This window comes from Rana temporaria, chromosome 5 (genome assembly GCF_905171775.1).
Source record: "Rana temporaria chromosome 5, aRanTem1.1, whole genome shotgun sequence".
Taxonomy (NCBI): domain Eukaryota; kingdom Metazoa; phylum Chordata; class Amphibia; order Anura; family Ranidae; genus Rana; species Rana temporaria.
The window spans coordinates 59,863,955-59,878,367 of record NC_053493.1 but is presented as its reverse complement, the minus strand read 5'-3'; the positions used below and the strand labels follow the sequence as shown (position 1 = coordinate 59,878,367).

At 47.8% G+C, this 14,413-nt stretch overlaps 1 protein-coding gene across 1 annotated transcript in view; it reads left to right on the top strand.

Moving 5' to 3' along the window:
* Positions 1–5,868: 5,868 nt before the first annotated feature.
* KIF5B (kinesin family member 5B) overlaps positions 5,869–14,413 on the top strand; it is a 92,282-nt gene continuing 83,737 nt past the window's right edge. The window contains exon 1 of the mRNA XM_040352628.1: positions 5,869–6,210. Coding sequence (XP_040208562.1) covers positions 6,085–6,210 — 126 coding nt within the window. The 5' untranslated portion in view covers positions 5,869–6,084. The remainder of the gene's footprint in view (positions 6,211–14,413) is intronic.

The window sequence follows — 14,413 nt, the reverse complement described above, 5'->3', positions numbered from 1 at the left end:
GTACAATTCTCCTTTAAGGGGGCGTGGCAAGGGGTGTGTCCTATGTCTGCATACTTTTGCTGATAGGTGTCCCTCATTCCCATCTCAGAAAGTTGGGAGGTATGTGATAGTGTGTTCTGGTGGGGGGAGATCGCTGCACCAGCATTGCTTGTGTTGGCACAGCAATCTGTCAGTTTTTGCATTCAGCTCTCTCGGTTGAATAAAAAAAAAAAAAAGTACATGTTCGCATCTTTGAAATTTCACAACTCAAAGGTTCGTATGTAGGGGACTTACTGTATATGATACAATCTGGCAGTAGCATGAAAGTGGTTGCAAAGACAGAAGTTTTTATACATCACTGCATTCTATGCAGTAAGGAAAAAAACCTTCCGCATGCAGCTTCCCCCATACCTGAGCCCGATCCCAGTCTAGCGATGGGCATGAGAGCCGAGGCTCTCTCAGATCTCTCCTCATTGGATCAGTTGCAGTCTTATGGACACACAGAGCGGAGCTCAGGAGCGAGCACGCACGAGTGCCCCCAGAGCAAGCAGTGCTATAGGGGCACTTGGCAGGGGGTGGAACCAGGAGCGCCAGTGGGGGACCCGAGAAGAGAAGGATCAGGGCATTCTATGCATTAAGATTAGTTTAAATGTATTCTCAAACTGAGATACACTTAAACATGCCTTAAAGCGGGGGTTCACCCTTAGAGGGCACTTTTCCCCCTTCGCTTCCTGCTCGTTATTACTAGGGGAATCAGCAATTTATTTTAAAATAGGTGCAGTACTTACCCGTTTACGAGACGCATCCTCTCCGTCGCTTCCGGGTATGGGCTTCGGGAATGGGCGGTCCTTCTTGATTGACAGGTTTCCGAGAGGCTTCCGACGGTCGCATCCATCGCGTCACGATTTTCCGAAAGAAGCCGAACGTCGGTGCGCAGGCGCAGTATAGAGCCGCACCGACGTTCGGCTTCTTTCGGCTACGAGTGACGCGATGGATGCGACCGTCGGAAGCCTCTCGGAAGAATGTCAATCAAGAAGGAACGCCCGCTCCCGAAGACCCATACCCGGAAGCGACGGAAGAAGATACAGCTCGAAAACGGGTAAGTACTGCACCTATTTTAATACAAATAGCCGATTCCCCTAGACCGAACGAGCAGGAAGCTAAGGGGAGATTTTTTTTTTTTTTTTAAATGGGTGAACTCCCGCTTTAAGATACGACGGCCTGCGCCGTCGTATCTTAGGGTGCAATATTTACGCTGGCCGCTAGGTGGCGCTTCCATTGCGGTCAGCGTAGAATATGCAAATGAGTCGTTACGCCGATTCACAAACGTACGCTTGCCCGTCGCAGTAAATTTACGCCGTTTCCATAAGAGATATGCGGCGTAAAGATAAACATGCCCCCTAGGTGGCATATCCAATGTTAAGTATGGCCGTCGTTCCCGCATCGCAATTTGAAAATTTTATGTTGTTTGCGTAAGTCGTCCATGAATGGGGCTGGACGCCATTTACGTTCACGTCGAAACCAATGACGTTCTTGCGACGTCATTTAGCGCAATGCACGTCGGGAAATTTTAGGGACGGCGCATGAGCAGTACGTTCGGCGCGGGAACGCGCCTAATTTAAATGCTCCACGCCCCCTACCCGGATCATTTGAATTAGGCGGGCTTGCGCCGGGGGATTTACGCTATGCCGCCGCAACTTTACAGGCAAGTGCTTTGTGAATCAAGCACTTGCCCGTAAAACTTGCGGCGGCGTAACGTAAATGTCATACGTTATGCCGCCGCAGTTTTGCGCGAATCTACGTGAATCTGGCCCTTTGTATCCATTTGTTTCGTCTTATTTTTTACATTTATTTATTTATTTTCATTTTTTTATTTCATAAAAAAAAATGTACATACTTTTTTACATGCTTCCATCAGAGTAATTCAGTATCACCATAGTGACGCTGTACTACTCTGTGTAGGTGATCAGATTTTTTTTTACACTATGATTACTGTTACAGTGCTGACCACTGTAACAACAATGTCTGAACTGTCATAAATGGGTAGCATTCATAACAGCTGTGATTTACTATTGTGTTCTGTGATAAGCCCACTGATATCACATGGTACAGGGTGCTGTGGCCCAGGTACCATGTGATAGCTGTGGGCCAATCATAGCATCACTATAGGAAACATAGCTGTTATGAATGGTATTCATAACAGCTTTGTTTACATTGTGATCATGGACCCCCCAGCCTCTGCAATCTACTGTGTGCCATTGACCTGGAAGAAGCAGGATGACATAATTGTATGTGATCATGCCTGGCTGTGCCACCCAGGAAATGTACTGTGGCCGGGTGGCAAGCAGTTAAAGGAAGTTGAAAATAAAAAACGAAATGAATGCAGCCATCACATTAAAAGCATAACTAAACCCCCAAAAAATATTTATTATAGCTTATCAATTATTGGATGTGGTGACTGCGTTCCTTTTCTTTTTTTTTTTAAAGCTTTTACAGTTGTATGCAAAAGTTTAGGAACCCCTGATAATTTCCATGATTAAAATGTATAAATATTTGGGTGTTTGGATCAGCAATTTCATTTTGATCTATCAAATAACTGAAGGACACAGTAATATTTCAGTAGTGAAATTCGTTTTTTTTTTTTGGATTAACAGAAAATGCGCAATATGTATCAAAACGAAATTAGACAGGTGCATAAATTTGGGCACCCCAACAGAAAAATCACATTACTATTTAGTAGAGCCTCCTTTAGCAGAAATGACAGCCTCTAGACGCTTCCTATAGCCTGTAATGAGGGTCTGGATTCTGGATGAATATATTTTGGACCATTCCTCCTTACAAAACATCTCGTGGCAGATCCACAAAGAAAGTACGCCGGCGTACTTTCAAATTTCCCGCGTCGTATCTTTGTTTTGAATCCTCAAAACAAGATACGACGGCATCTGGGTTAGATCCGACAGGCGTACGTCTTCTTACGCCTTCGGATCTTAGATGCAATTCTTCGGCGTCCGCTGGGTGGCGTTCCTGTTGTTTTCCTCGTCGAGTATGCAAATTAGCTATTTCCGACGATCCACGAACGTACGAGCGGCCGTCGCATTCTTTTACGTCGTCTCTAGGCAGCTTTTTTCGGCGTATAGTTATAGCTGCAATTTAGTGGCGTACGCAATGTTAAGTATGGCCATCGTTCCTGCGTATAATTTTATTTTGTTTGCGTAAGTCGTCTGTGAATCAGGCTGGACGTAATTTACGTCCACGTCAAAACAATGACGTCCTTGCGACGTCATTTATCGCAATGCACGGTGGGAAATTTTAGGGACGGCGCATGCGCAGTTCGTTCGGGGCGGGGACGCGCTTCATTTAAATGAAACACGCCCCCTACTCGCCGATTTGAATTACGCGCCGTTACGCTGCAAGAGATAGACTACGCCGCCGTAACTTACGGCGCAAATTCTTTCTGGATTCGAACCAAACAAAAGTAAGTTACGGTGGCGTAGCGTATCTCAGATACGCTGCGCCGGGGCAGATCTTTGTGGATCTGTTGCCCCCTCCAGTTCAGTTAGGTTTGATGGTTGCCGAGCATGGACAGCCCGCTTCAAATCACCCCACAGATGTTCAATGAGACTGGAATGGCCATTCCAGAACATTGTACTTGTTCCTCTGCCTAAATGTAAATCTCAAGGGGGAAATACTGCGCTAAAGTAAATAAAGTGAAAAAAAAATTATGCTGAAGAAAAAGCTGCGACACCTGCAAACATGCGATACTCATGTATAGAAAATGTAAAAAAAAGGGGGAAAGGGTAGCGCTAATAATGAGACAATAAGTGAATTATTGAAAGGTGCAAGCAAAAAAAAAAATGATCCCAAACAATATGTGAATAATAAAATAGTGCAAGCAACAGATGATCATATACAATAACATACAGTAATTAGCTGGATGTTCTTAATTACTCAAATAATGTATATATACATCACCTCACCTAATTGGCCAGCACTGCTTCATAGGGGTTTTTTTTTCTCTGTGGGGAGGCTTTTTTTTACTAAGGGAAGGCATGAATCCCTGTACAGGATCAATGCCTTCTATACTGACAGAACGGCAATCTGCCTTGTTTACATAACAATCAGCGGGTACCGGTGGACATCGAGTCCGCCCGAGCCGCTGATTGGCTCCCATACCCAGAAATGCAGGATTACGTATATAAGTGATCCTGCGCAGCGCGGCCGTCCTTTAGTAGTAAATCTGCTATCAGGCAATCAGCAACTGGTTAACATCTTCAGCATTATGATAAATCACAGGCAGCAGGCACTCTATCATGGCTCTGGCTGGCTGTCACTTAACAGGGCTGCTGGGTGCTGATACATATGACCAATAAGTTACCAAAATCAGCACCCAGCAGACATGTTATGTGACACACTGTGACAGAGCCAGCCAGAGCCATGATAGAGTGCCTGCTGCCTGTGAGTTATGATACCATTCATGATGCCGGAGAGACAGACAAAGTGCAATGTCATCTATTCACAGACACCCCCAAAGCACTCCTGTGTTGAAGCCTTGAATGCGCTGGCAGCCCCACGATCGGAGCCGCTTGCCCTCTGTTCCTGCTGCTGGACACCATCAGCTGAGCCCTGCTGCCTCTCTGCCTGTCACTGCTGCCACCCCCTGCCCGCCTCAAAGCCTTTCAAGTCTCACTCTCCGGGCTCTGGCTACTACTGGGTGAGGAGCGAAGGAAGAGCACTCCACCAGAAAAGGCAATGAGATAAAACAGGCAGGCGGCTGGCCGGGACTTGAGCCGAGGCCAAAGAACATGCGAGCGAAGCTGAATGTGCATGCGCCCGAAACTGAAGAAATGGTCCCTCCGCTTTGACCAGCACATGATCATCAGAAAGGGGCACAGATAATGGAAAAAACACACCCCCCCAAGCTAGTATGTGCGGTGGAGCAGGGATGTGCAATTCAGAATATATATCTTTTTAATTCTGCACTGACTGCCCCAGCCCCTGTTCAAATCCAATCCGGGGACAAAACCGGGGACAGACTTGATCCAGGGACAGTGTCCTCAATCCAGGGACTGTCCCCTGAAACCGGGGATGTCTGGTCACCCTATTATAGGTAAGCCTTAATATAGGTTTACCTATAGGTACACATTATGCCTCTGAGTTTACTTCCTCTTTAATCACCACTGTTTGTTTTAAAAAAAACGTTTTTCAGATTGTTATAACATGTATTTTTTCTCCTTCAGTGATGGGCACTGATGAGGCAGCACTGGTGGGCATTGAAGAGGCAGCACTGATAGGTTGCACTGGTAGGCGGCACTGATAGGTGACACTGATGAGGAGGCACTGATGGGCACTGATAGGCAGCACGGATGAGCACTGATAGGTTGCACTGATAGGCGGCACTGGTAGGCGGTACTAATAGGTGACACTGATGAGGAGGCACTTATGGGCACTGATTGGCAGCACTGGTGGGACTGCCCTGACAATCAGGACACATATAATCATTGCTTTATAGAATAGAATAGGATTGGGGGAGTTTGTTTCTCTCCTGATGTTTCCTGAATGAAAATTGTCACGCTAAGACAAGAAGTGCATTGCTGGCTCACTTGTTTAAAATAAAAGTAAGGAATTCTAAAAAAGAAAACTAATACATTGTCACATTTTATCACTGGTAAGCTGCAAAATATTACATTTTGGGTTTGACGGTTAGATATCAGTATTGGTCTACACAAAAATGGCGTCTGTGACTTGACAGCAGCCGTGCTACATCTTATACATATTGAATTTCGGGGTTTCTACCTCTAGTGGTGACAGATTGTGAGTCTCCGGAAGACGGTGTTGGGAGGTTGGCACATGCGCCTTGAGCTTAGGGAGCCCCGTGTGTGGGTGACGTCAACTCCAGGCCAGCGCCGCCAGGAGGGGAGGAGCGGCATCGTCATCGCCGGCCTCCGCCATGTCTGCCATATTGGATGGGAAGTGAGCTGCCTCCCTCCGCCCACTGAGATTGGCGGCGCCGGTGCTTGTCCATTCACTGTGCCGTAGAGGTTCCCCTGGCGCCGCCAGCCGCCTAATTGTTGCCGGTCACACCGAGGGGGGCACATAGCGGGCAAGATGGCCGACCCGGCGGAGTGCAGCATCAAAGTGATGTGCCGCTTCAGGCCTCTCAATGATTCTGAGGTGGTGAGAGGAGACAAGTATGTGGCCAAGTTCCAGACAGAGGACACCGTGGTGGTCTCGGTGAGTGTGGGTGAGGGGCACCGGGGAGAAAAACCAGGAGTCTGACAGGGCAGAGCCGGGCCCTTCCATTCCCTGACACCAGACCCCCCCTTCCATTCCCTGACACCAGACCCCCCCCCTCCATTCCCTGACACCAGACCCCCCCTTCCATTCCCTGACACCAGACCCCCCCTTCCATTCCCTGACACCAGACCCCCCCCCTTCCATTCCCTGACACCAGACCCCCCCCCCTTTCCATTCCCTGACACCAGAACCCCCCCCCTTCCATTCAGTGACACCAGAACCCCCCCCCCCTTCCATTCCCTGACACCAGACCCCCCCCCTTCCATTCCCTGACACCAGACCCCCCCCTTCCATTCCCTGACACCAGACCCCCCCCCCCTTCCATTCCCTGACACCAGACCCCCCCCCCTTCCATTCCCTGACACCAGACCCCCCCCCCTTCCCTGACACCAGACCCCCCCTTCCATTCCCTGACACCAGACCCCCCCCCTTTCCATTCCCTGACACCAGACCCCCCCCCCTTTCCATTCCCTGACACCAGACCCCCCCCCCCTTTCCATTCCCTGACACCAGACCCCCCCCCCCCCTTTCCATTCCCTGACACCAGACCCCCCCCCCCTTTCCATTCCCTGACACCAGACCCCCCCCCCTTTCCATTCCCTGACACCAGACCCCCCCCCCCTTTCCATTCCCTGACACCAGCCCCCCCCCCCCTTTCCATTCCCTGACACCAGACCCCCCCCCCTTCCATTCCCTGACACCAGACCCCCCCCCCCCTTCCATTCCCTGACACCAGACCCCCCCCCCCTTCCATTCCCTGACACCAGACCCCCCCCCCCTTCCCTGACACCAGACCCCCCCCCCCATTCCCTGACACCAGACCCCCCCCTTTCCATTCCCTGACACCAGACCCCCCCCCTTTCCATTCCCTGACACCAGACCCCCCCCCCCCCTTTCCATTCCCTGACACCAGACCCCCCCCCCCTTTCCATTCCCTGACACCAGACCCCCCCCCCCTTTCCATTCCCTGACACCAGAACCCCCCCCCCCCCTTTCCATTCCCTGACACCAGACCCCCCCCCTTTCCATTCCCTGACACCAGACCCCCCCCCTTTCCATTCCCTGACACCAGAACCCCCCCCCCCTTTCCATTCCCTGACACCAGAACCCCCCCCCCCCTTTCCATTCCCTGACACCAGACCCCCCCCCTTTCCATTCCCTGACCCCAGACCCCCCCCCTTTCCATTCCCTGACACCAGACCCCCCCCCCCCCTTTCCATTCCCTGACACCAGACCCCCCCCCCTTTCCATTCCCTGACACCAGACCCCCCCCCCCTTTCCATTCCCTGACACCAGACCCCCCCCCCCCTTTCCATTCCCTGACACCAGACCCCCCCCCCCCTTTCCATTCCCTGACACCAGACCCCCCCCTTCCATTCAACCTTGACACCAGGCCGCCGCCCCCCCTTCCTTTCAACCTTGACACCAGGCCGCCGCCCCCCTCCCTTCCTTCCGTTCCCTGACTCCAGGCTGCCGCCGCCCCCCTTCCTTCCGTTCCCTGACTCCAGGCTGCCGCCGCCCCCTCTTCCTTCCGTTCCCTGACTCCAGGCTGCCGCCGCCCCCCTCTTCCTTCCGTTCCCTGACTCCAGGCTGCCGCCGCCCCCCTCTTCCTTCCGTTCCCTGACTCCAGGCTGCCGCCGCCCCCCTCTTCCTTCCGTTCCCTGACTCCAGGCTGCCGCCGCCCCCCCTTCCTTCCGTTCCCTGACACCAGGCCGCCGCCCCCCTTCCTTCCGTTCCCTGACACCAGGCCGCCGCCCCCTTCTCCATTCCCTGTCACCGGTGGTTCCCAACCTGCTGTCACATTAAGTTGTAAATCGATGACGGGACTCGCCAAGTCCTCTGCCAGTTAGGCCTCATTCACATGGGAGTACCGATCCCTATACCTGTGTGAAGGGCCATCTTCAGTTGCCCGGGATGCACATGAGTTCTGTGTAGGGGCAGCTGACATTGTGTTCAAATCAGTTAGAGGGAAGCCAGCTGCATGGACCTCCGTGCCCCATCTGTACAGGGCAGAACACTGTGTGACTGAGGCCTTCTAGTTTTACTTCAGTCCTACCTGACCTACCTCTCACTTGTGGGTTATCTGCTGTCCTCTATGGTTGTAGGACCACCCTGTCCAGTTTGGTATGATCATTGTCCTTCCTATATAGAGGCTACCAGAAGTCCTGAATGATATTGCTGGTTGGACGGGTAGAACTGGTGTCAGGAGTGTTGTAGTTGGAGTGTTTGATGAATTTTCTGGCAAGGCTTTGATGCTTTTCCAAGGCTTTCTCCAAGTGAAATCTCTCTGGGCTGTGGACTGCAATCTTTGCCGTCTCATCTTATGTCACAGTTGCTGCCATTATTGAAGTCCTTCCAGCCATTTTCCATAGCACAGTTGGCAGTGCCCCAGTGGTACCAGCCACAACAAGCAAGGCCCCCCATTATCATCGTCTGGTGCTGCTGGCTTCCTGCCAACATGAAGGACTTCTGTCTGGGCGCTTAGTCTTCTCTTTTCCTGAATCACTCTTACGTTTTGGCAGCTTTTCTATTACCACCCGGCCACAATTGTATCAGCAAAGTTGCTATTTGGTGTAATTGATTATATGGTTACCTAGTAGCTTAGACTGTCATGTTGCGGCATTGCATTTGTTTTTCTGGGCATTGCTTACTTCCTGTGGCAGTCTGATCAGACTGGCTGTATGGGACTTGTAGTTCAACTAGAATAGTGTTTGTTACTGACTTTATGAGCGTCAGAGTTTAATGGTGGACGTTTCTATTTGTTTCCCCAGGATGGCTTTGTAATATTTTATCATTTCTAACCAGATTTCTGGGACTGATACAATATGCAGCCTTCAGTTTGTAAGATTGATTTGTTAGTGTTATCCCAAGATAAACATTCCTGCTTTGAGGAGAAGTGTAGTCTAGTGTCTTTAATGAAGGTTTGTTGTACTTTGGAGTGCAATATTAAACCAGATAACCATATATCTTTGCTTTGCAAGGAAGCTGTGAGTCATGTGATCTTATGCAAGAGACTTTAATTTTAAAGGTGGATACACTTTCTGTATTTATAGTCAATAGAACTGGGTCCTAATATATCTCCAGACTTTGCCAGGTCTGTGTTCACAATGCATATATCTTCTGCTTTGTTACTGCGCACTCGGATGACAATTTTTATTGCTGATTTTGTGTATCTCCTGTTAGTAGGCTGAGTCTTGGCAGCTCTTTCCTGCGCTCGATCATAAAATCAGGCCAAATAAGATCATTTCACAGTATACATAATGGGGGTTATTTACTAAAGGAAAATCCACTTCGCACTGAAAATGCACTTGAAAGTGCAGTCCTTGTAGATCCAAGGGGGGATATGCAAGGAAAATAAAAAAACGGCCTTTTAGCTTCCACGTGATTTGGATTAAAAAAAATCAGATCTTCCCCTCAGATGTACAGCAACTGCACTTCCAAGTGTACTTGCAGTGCAAAGTGGATATGCCTTTAGTAAATAACCCCCAATGTGTTTTTATTCATCGCAACAGATGGCAGGACTGTGCTTGTTCCATAAAACAGAGTTTATATTTAGTGGGTATTTTTATTTACAGGGTCAATAAGTCTAAAGTCAAGCACCTAAAGAGAAGTTCCAGTCTGTAAAAATAAAATTGTAAAGTCTGCAGCTACAAATACTATAGCTGCTGACTTTTAATACAAGGACACTTACCTGTCCAGGGATCCTGCGATGTCAGCACCCCAAGTCGATTCATCAATAGGCTTTGGGTGCAGGCATCTGTAGTAAGGGAAACAGGAAGTGAAGCCTTGCAAGTTCACATCCTGTTTCCTACTGTGCATGCATGAGTCACGCTGCACTTTCTGAATGGTCCTGACGTTTTCTGTGTGTCCCAGAAGGCAGCGGGGGGGGGGGAGAGGAGGGGCCGGAAATGTCGTAGATTGCTGTGCCGCTATCTTACCTGGAAGAGCGGGTACCTGTCAAAACCATGTAACTGCTCCCCCCCCCAAAAAAAAAGTGTCAATGGAACTCCGTTTTTAGAAATTTCACACGGGGCCTGATTTTATTCAGTGCTTTCTGTTGATGACCAGAACATATTTCTTGGTGTCTTGGGGTCCTTTCACACAAGCATGTTTGGATCAGTCGCTTGTCCATTTTTCTGGTCAATCTGCAAGGAGGCTCCATGTTAATCTATGGCCAGGCAAATGTAAATGGACTAGGTCTGAAAAAAAAAAAAACATTTCCCACTGGCAGAATTGCTCGGCCTCCTGGCTCTTTTTTTTAACATCCTCCAATCCACGGGGATGTAAAGGAATGAGCCTGGATGCTGCCCGAGGTTCGGAGATTTCCGTGGGCTTCGTCCGCGCCTGCGCAGTCAGGCAGGGAACCATCTCGGTAGGGAAACCAGAACACCGGCCAAATTTGCGATCCGTCTATGGCCAGCTTAAATGATATTATTATTCTCCAAAAATAAACGATACACATCCACCACCATCTCCAGTAGAGATTCTTCCCTCCACGCCGCTTCGCATGGATGGGAGAACAAGGTCAAATCAAGCCATGGTAACTTTGGTGGAAGAGTAGATAGATATGTATGTTGACTTTGGGTCCATATTAATAAAACACAATACAGTTCTGCAGCACTGGTTATTGGGTGATTACCTGCCGTTATTACATTCTAGTTGGCATGAATATTACAATACTTGAATACAAGGGAAAGAGTGCCCTTTTAAGTAGAACTTGCAGTATGTATTGGGCGCTCTTTAGGGGTAATAAATGAGGTTCTGACTGTCAATTGTTGGTAGCTTAGGGCTTTTTCATTGTAATTTTTTTTTTTTTATGAAAGAGACTTCTATCATACATGGACCACTAATATATGTTGTTATAGCCTGGGAGCTATTTCACTGTTCTTAGCAGCATGACCGTGGATTGAAGTAGGACAATAGTTTTTAGGCTGGTACACATGGACCTAATATCAGCCCATTCAACAGAAACCGTCTGACATTCGGTCAATGTGTACAGCAGCATCTCCAGCTTCGGACGAACAGGCATGCTGGAAAACTGATCAGAGCTCACAGCTGCAAGCGCTGGCCGCTGTGTGTTCTGGGGAGGGGGAGGGGGAGGGGAGGGGTCCCTCTTTCAGAACACAATAGCTTAGCGGGAAGGTGGCTGTACTAACATTGCATAGTTACCGTATTTTCTGGCGTATAAGACAACCTTTTATACTTAAAATATGCCTCAAATCAGGGGTCGTCTTATACACCGGTTGCAGAGTCAGTCAGACTGCTGGTGTCCATTTTTCAAAAGCTGCGCCTCCTCCTCGTGCTGTTCTGTGATAGGCTATATATCCGATATATCAACCGCTTCAAATTGTTGGCTGCAAATGGGGTTATCGGTGTTTTTGCTGATGGAAGAAAAGGTGCAGATAATGGCCGCTGAAAAACTCACACGGTTTTGCCCCGGTTTTTACAGAGATTTTAACATGCGTAATTTGACTCAACAAGCAATGGAAGCGCAACGGACCAGTGGGAAGACATACTCCGAATTTAAAAGGGATTCATTTTTCTTGATCTTTTCTAATAAAACATTCTTCAAAAACTGCAGTGTAAAAGCAGCCTGTTGGCCAAAAAGGTGCAGAAAATAAATTTGTATTCATTTAAATTCATGATATTAAAAAGTCAAATAGAATAACAATTATTTATAAAAAATATATATATTTATATTTTTCAAAAAAATCTGTCCTTTTCAACAAAGTGCAGTCAGAATTTTAATTTTGGGTGCACCACTAAGAGAGTGCAGCGAACTCCTCAGTTTTTTTTTTTATTTATTTTTTGGTTTTCCCCCCACTGGGTTGAAAGAAAAATTTTCCTGTGTGTGAAGTTCTTGGGGGAATTGCCATCCTGTAACTGAATTTCGATATAAAGCATTTGCATATACGAATCCTACTGGACACTTTTAGTAAAGGAGAATTTATTAGCTTCTAAATAAATGTCATCCATTGACACATCCTAACAGAAATCTTGTGAGCTGATCACTTCCTGTGCTCCCTTTCCCTGCTGCACTGTTATCAAGTAAGTTGGCCACAGATGATTCGTTTTTTTTTTTGTTTTTTTTATTCGCTCATTGCGCTGAATAGAAACAAAAACAAGTAGACGCTTTCATTCACAGAAACAAGGTGGCTGGAGGAATCCCCCTGCCTGGACCTTGTATTCTAATGCATGACTCTCTGCTATCATAATACACTGATCAACGGTGGCAGCTGCTAATCGGCAAGAGTTTTTTTAACATTCCTGTTCACCAAATGATCTAACAATTGATTTTGTTGAACCGGGACAGCCACATATGGATCAAAGTTTGGCCATTCCCTGCTGAACCAGTCAAATTTCGATCCATCTATGGCCAGCTTTACATTGCTCCAAGTTTTCTCTGAGGACTACAAAACCCCTCTGTTCTTTGTTATGGAAAAGAGGGTGAGAGGGGGTGCTGCTTCTCCAAGAGTGAAACATAAGTGTTGTCGCCATTGTACAAGAAGTATAATCACAGGGTCACCAAGGCCCCTTTCACATGTGTCTGCTGATCCCCACTGAGGAGGCGAATGACTGGTCCGTGTTCGCTCCGCTGATGCAGAGCGGACACGGACACAGCCTTCTGTTCTCTATCATCCGATCCATCCAGATCCCCATCCGTCTGTTTTTTAGCAGATAAAATTCGGATGTCAGTAAACACATGTCCACTGACATCTGCCGCTCCATAGAGAGCCCGATTTGGCCCATCAGAAAGGGGCCTTTCAAAAAGAAATCGGCCCTGTAAAAGAGGCTCTTCACTTCTTTCTGTTGGTGTCTTTAAAGCGGAACTAAACCCTCTTATCCTTTACAGCCAGGGAGGTGGCCATCTTAGCCTCTCTTTGATCTGTGGTTGCCATGGTGCTGCACATGAAATCAGCTATGACACCAGCCTTTTGATGGCTTGACAAGTTTGGTTGAGAACTAACAAACGCATACTAGTAATGGTAAGGGCTTGTTCACACGGACATTTTGGGGGGCTAATCCGCTGGCCACTGAAAATGTGTAAATATAGTTTCTCATAATCTTGCATGGAAATATGTGGTGAACTGTTGGTATCACCTGGATTTCAAAATGGAAGAAAATTGGCTTAACCTTCCTAGCGGTTTTCCCAAGTGCGGCTCTGGGTTAACTTTCATTACCAAAAGCTGTAACACCAAGCCACCTCGGGATTGCATTTCAGTTTCCTAGTACAGGTTACTTGTCTTTTCCACAGGACCCTCCGCCGGATGTTTCGCCCAATGTATTACTGTTCTGGCTCCGTTCCCTGCGAGCGATGCGACGCGTGGAGGCAGAGCATGATGACGAATTCAAAAAAGTACAAAATGCAAAATACACTGTAATCTGTAGATTACATTGCTGTATCAAATCATCTATATATAGAGAGAGAGAGTTATTCCTAAGAATTACAGGCCTACAATATAAAACGCCAAATTTCAATGCAAAACAATGTACCGCTTTAAGCATCAAAAATCTGACATAATTATAGCGCCAGGGAGGTTAACAGTGACTGCATCATATTGAGCATTTTGACAGTTGTGGTTTCTGTGGCTGTCTGAATACAAGACAGACAGTTGGCGATGCAGATTTTCCCATCCACACAATGTATATGAAGGAATCCCTCCTGCCAGTCAGCACTGGTGGCTGCCAGAATACTCTTAACATTGGCCACATCCGATGAGAAGCATCTGATAAGGTTGTTAATGTTCTGCCAGGATCTTTTGGATTTTCCCAACAACTTTGAATGGGAGATTGCTGGGAGGGCCGCCTACAGCTCAAATTTCTGCACAAATTCACTCTGTGTATGGCTAGTTTCAGTAAAGAGCAGCACAAATGTATTTTCCCTGGGCCTAATAATCGGAGACTTTAGATCTTGGCCTTTGATTGCCAGGAGACAGAAGAACAGAGCTTCTCCTCAGTCAGCAGAGCAAGTCTTTATCTTCCTCCTCTTACTTCCATAAAGGAGATTGTCTGTCTGCTGCTAGGAAGAACAGATTGTGCCTGATCTGTCAAAGGAGCCGGAGTCTGGGCCTGCGGAGTCCAGATGTTCCTGCATTGAGGCTTTTTAATTCAAAATCTGTATGTTGTAATAAATAGTTCT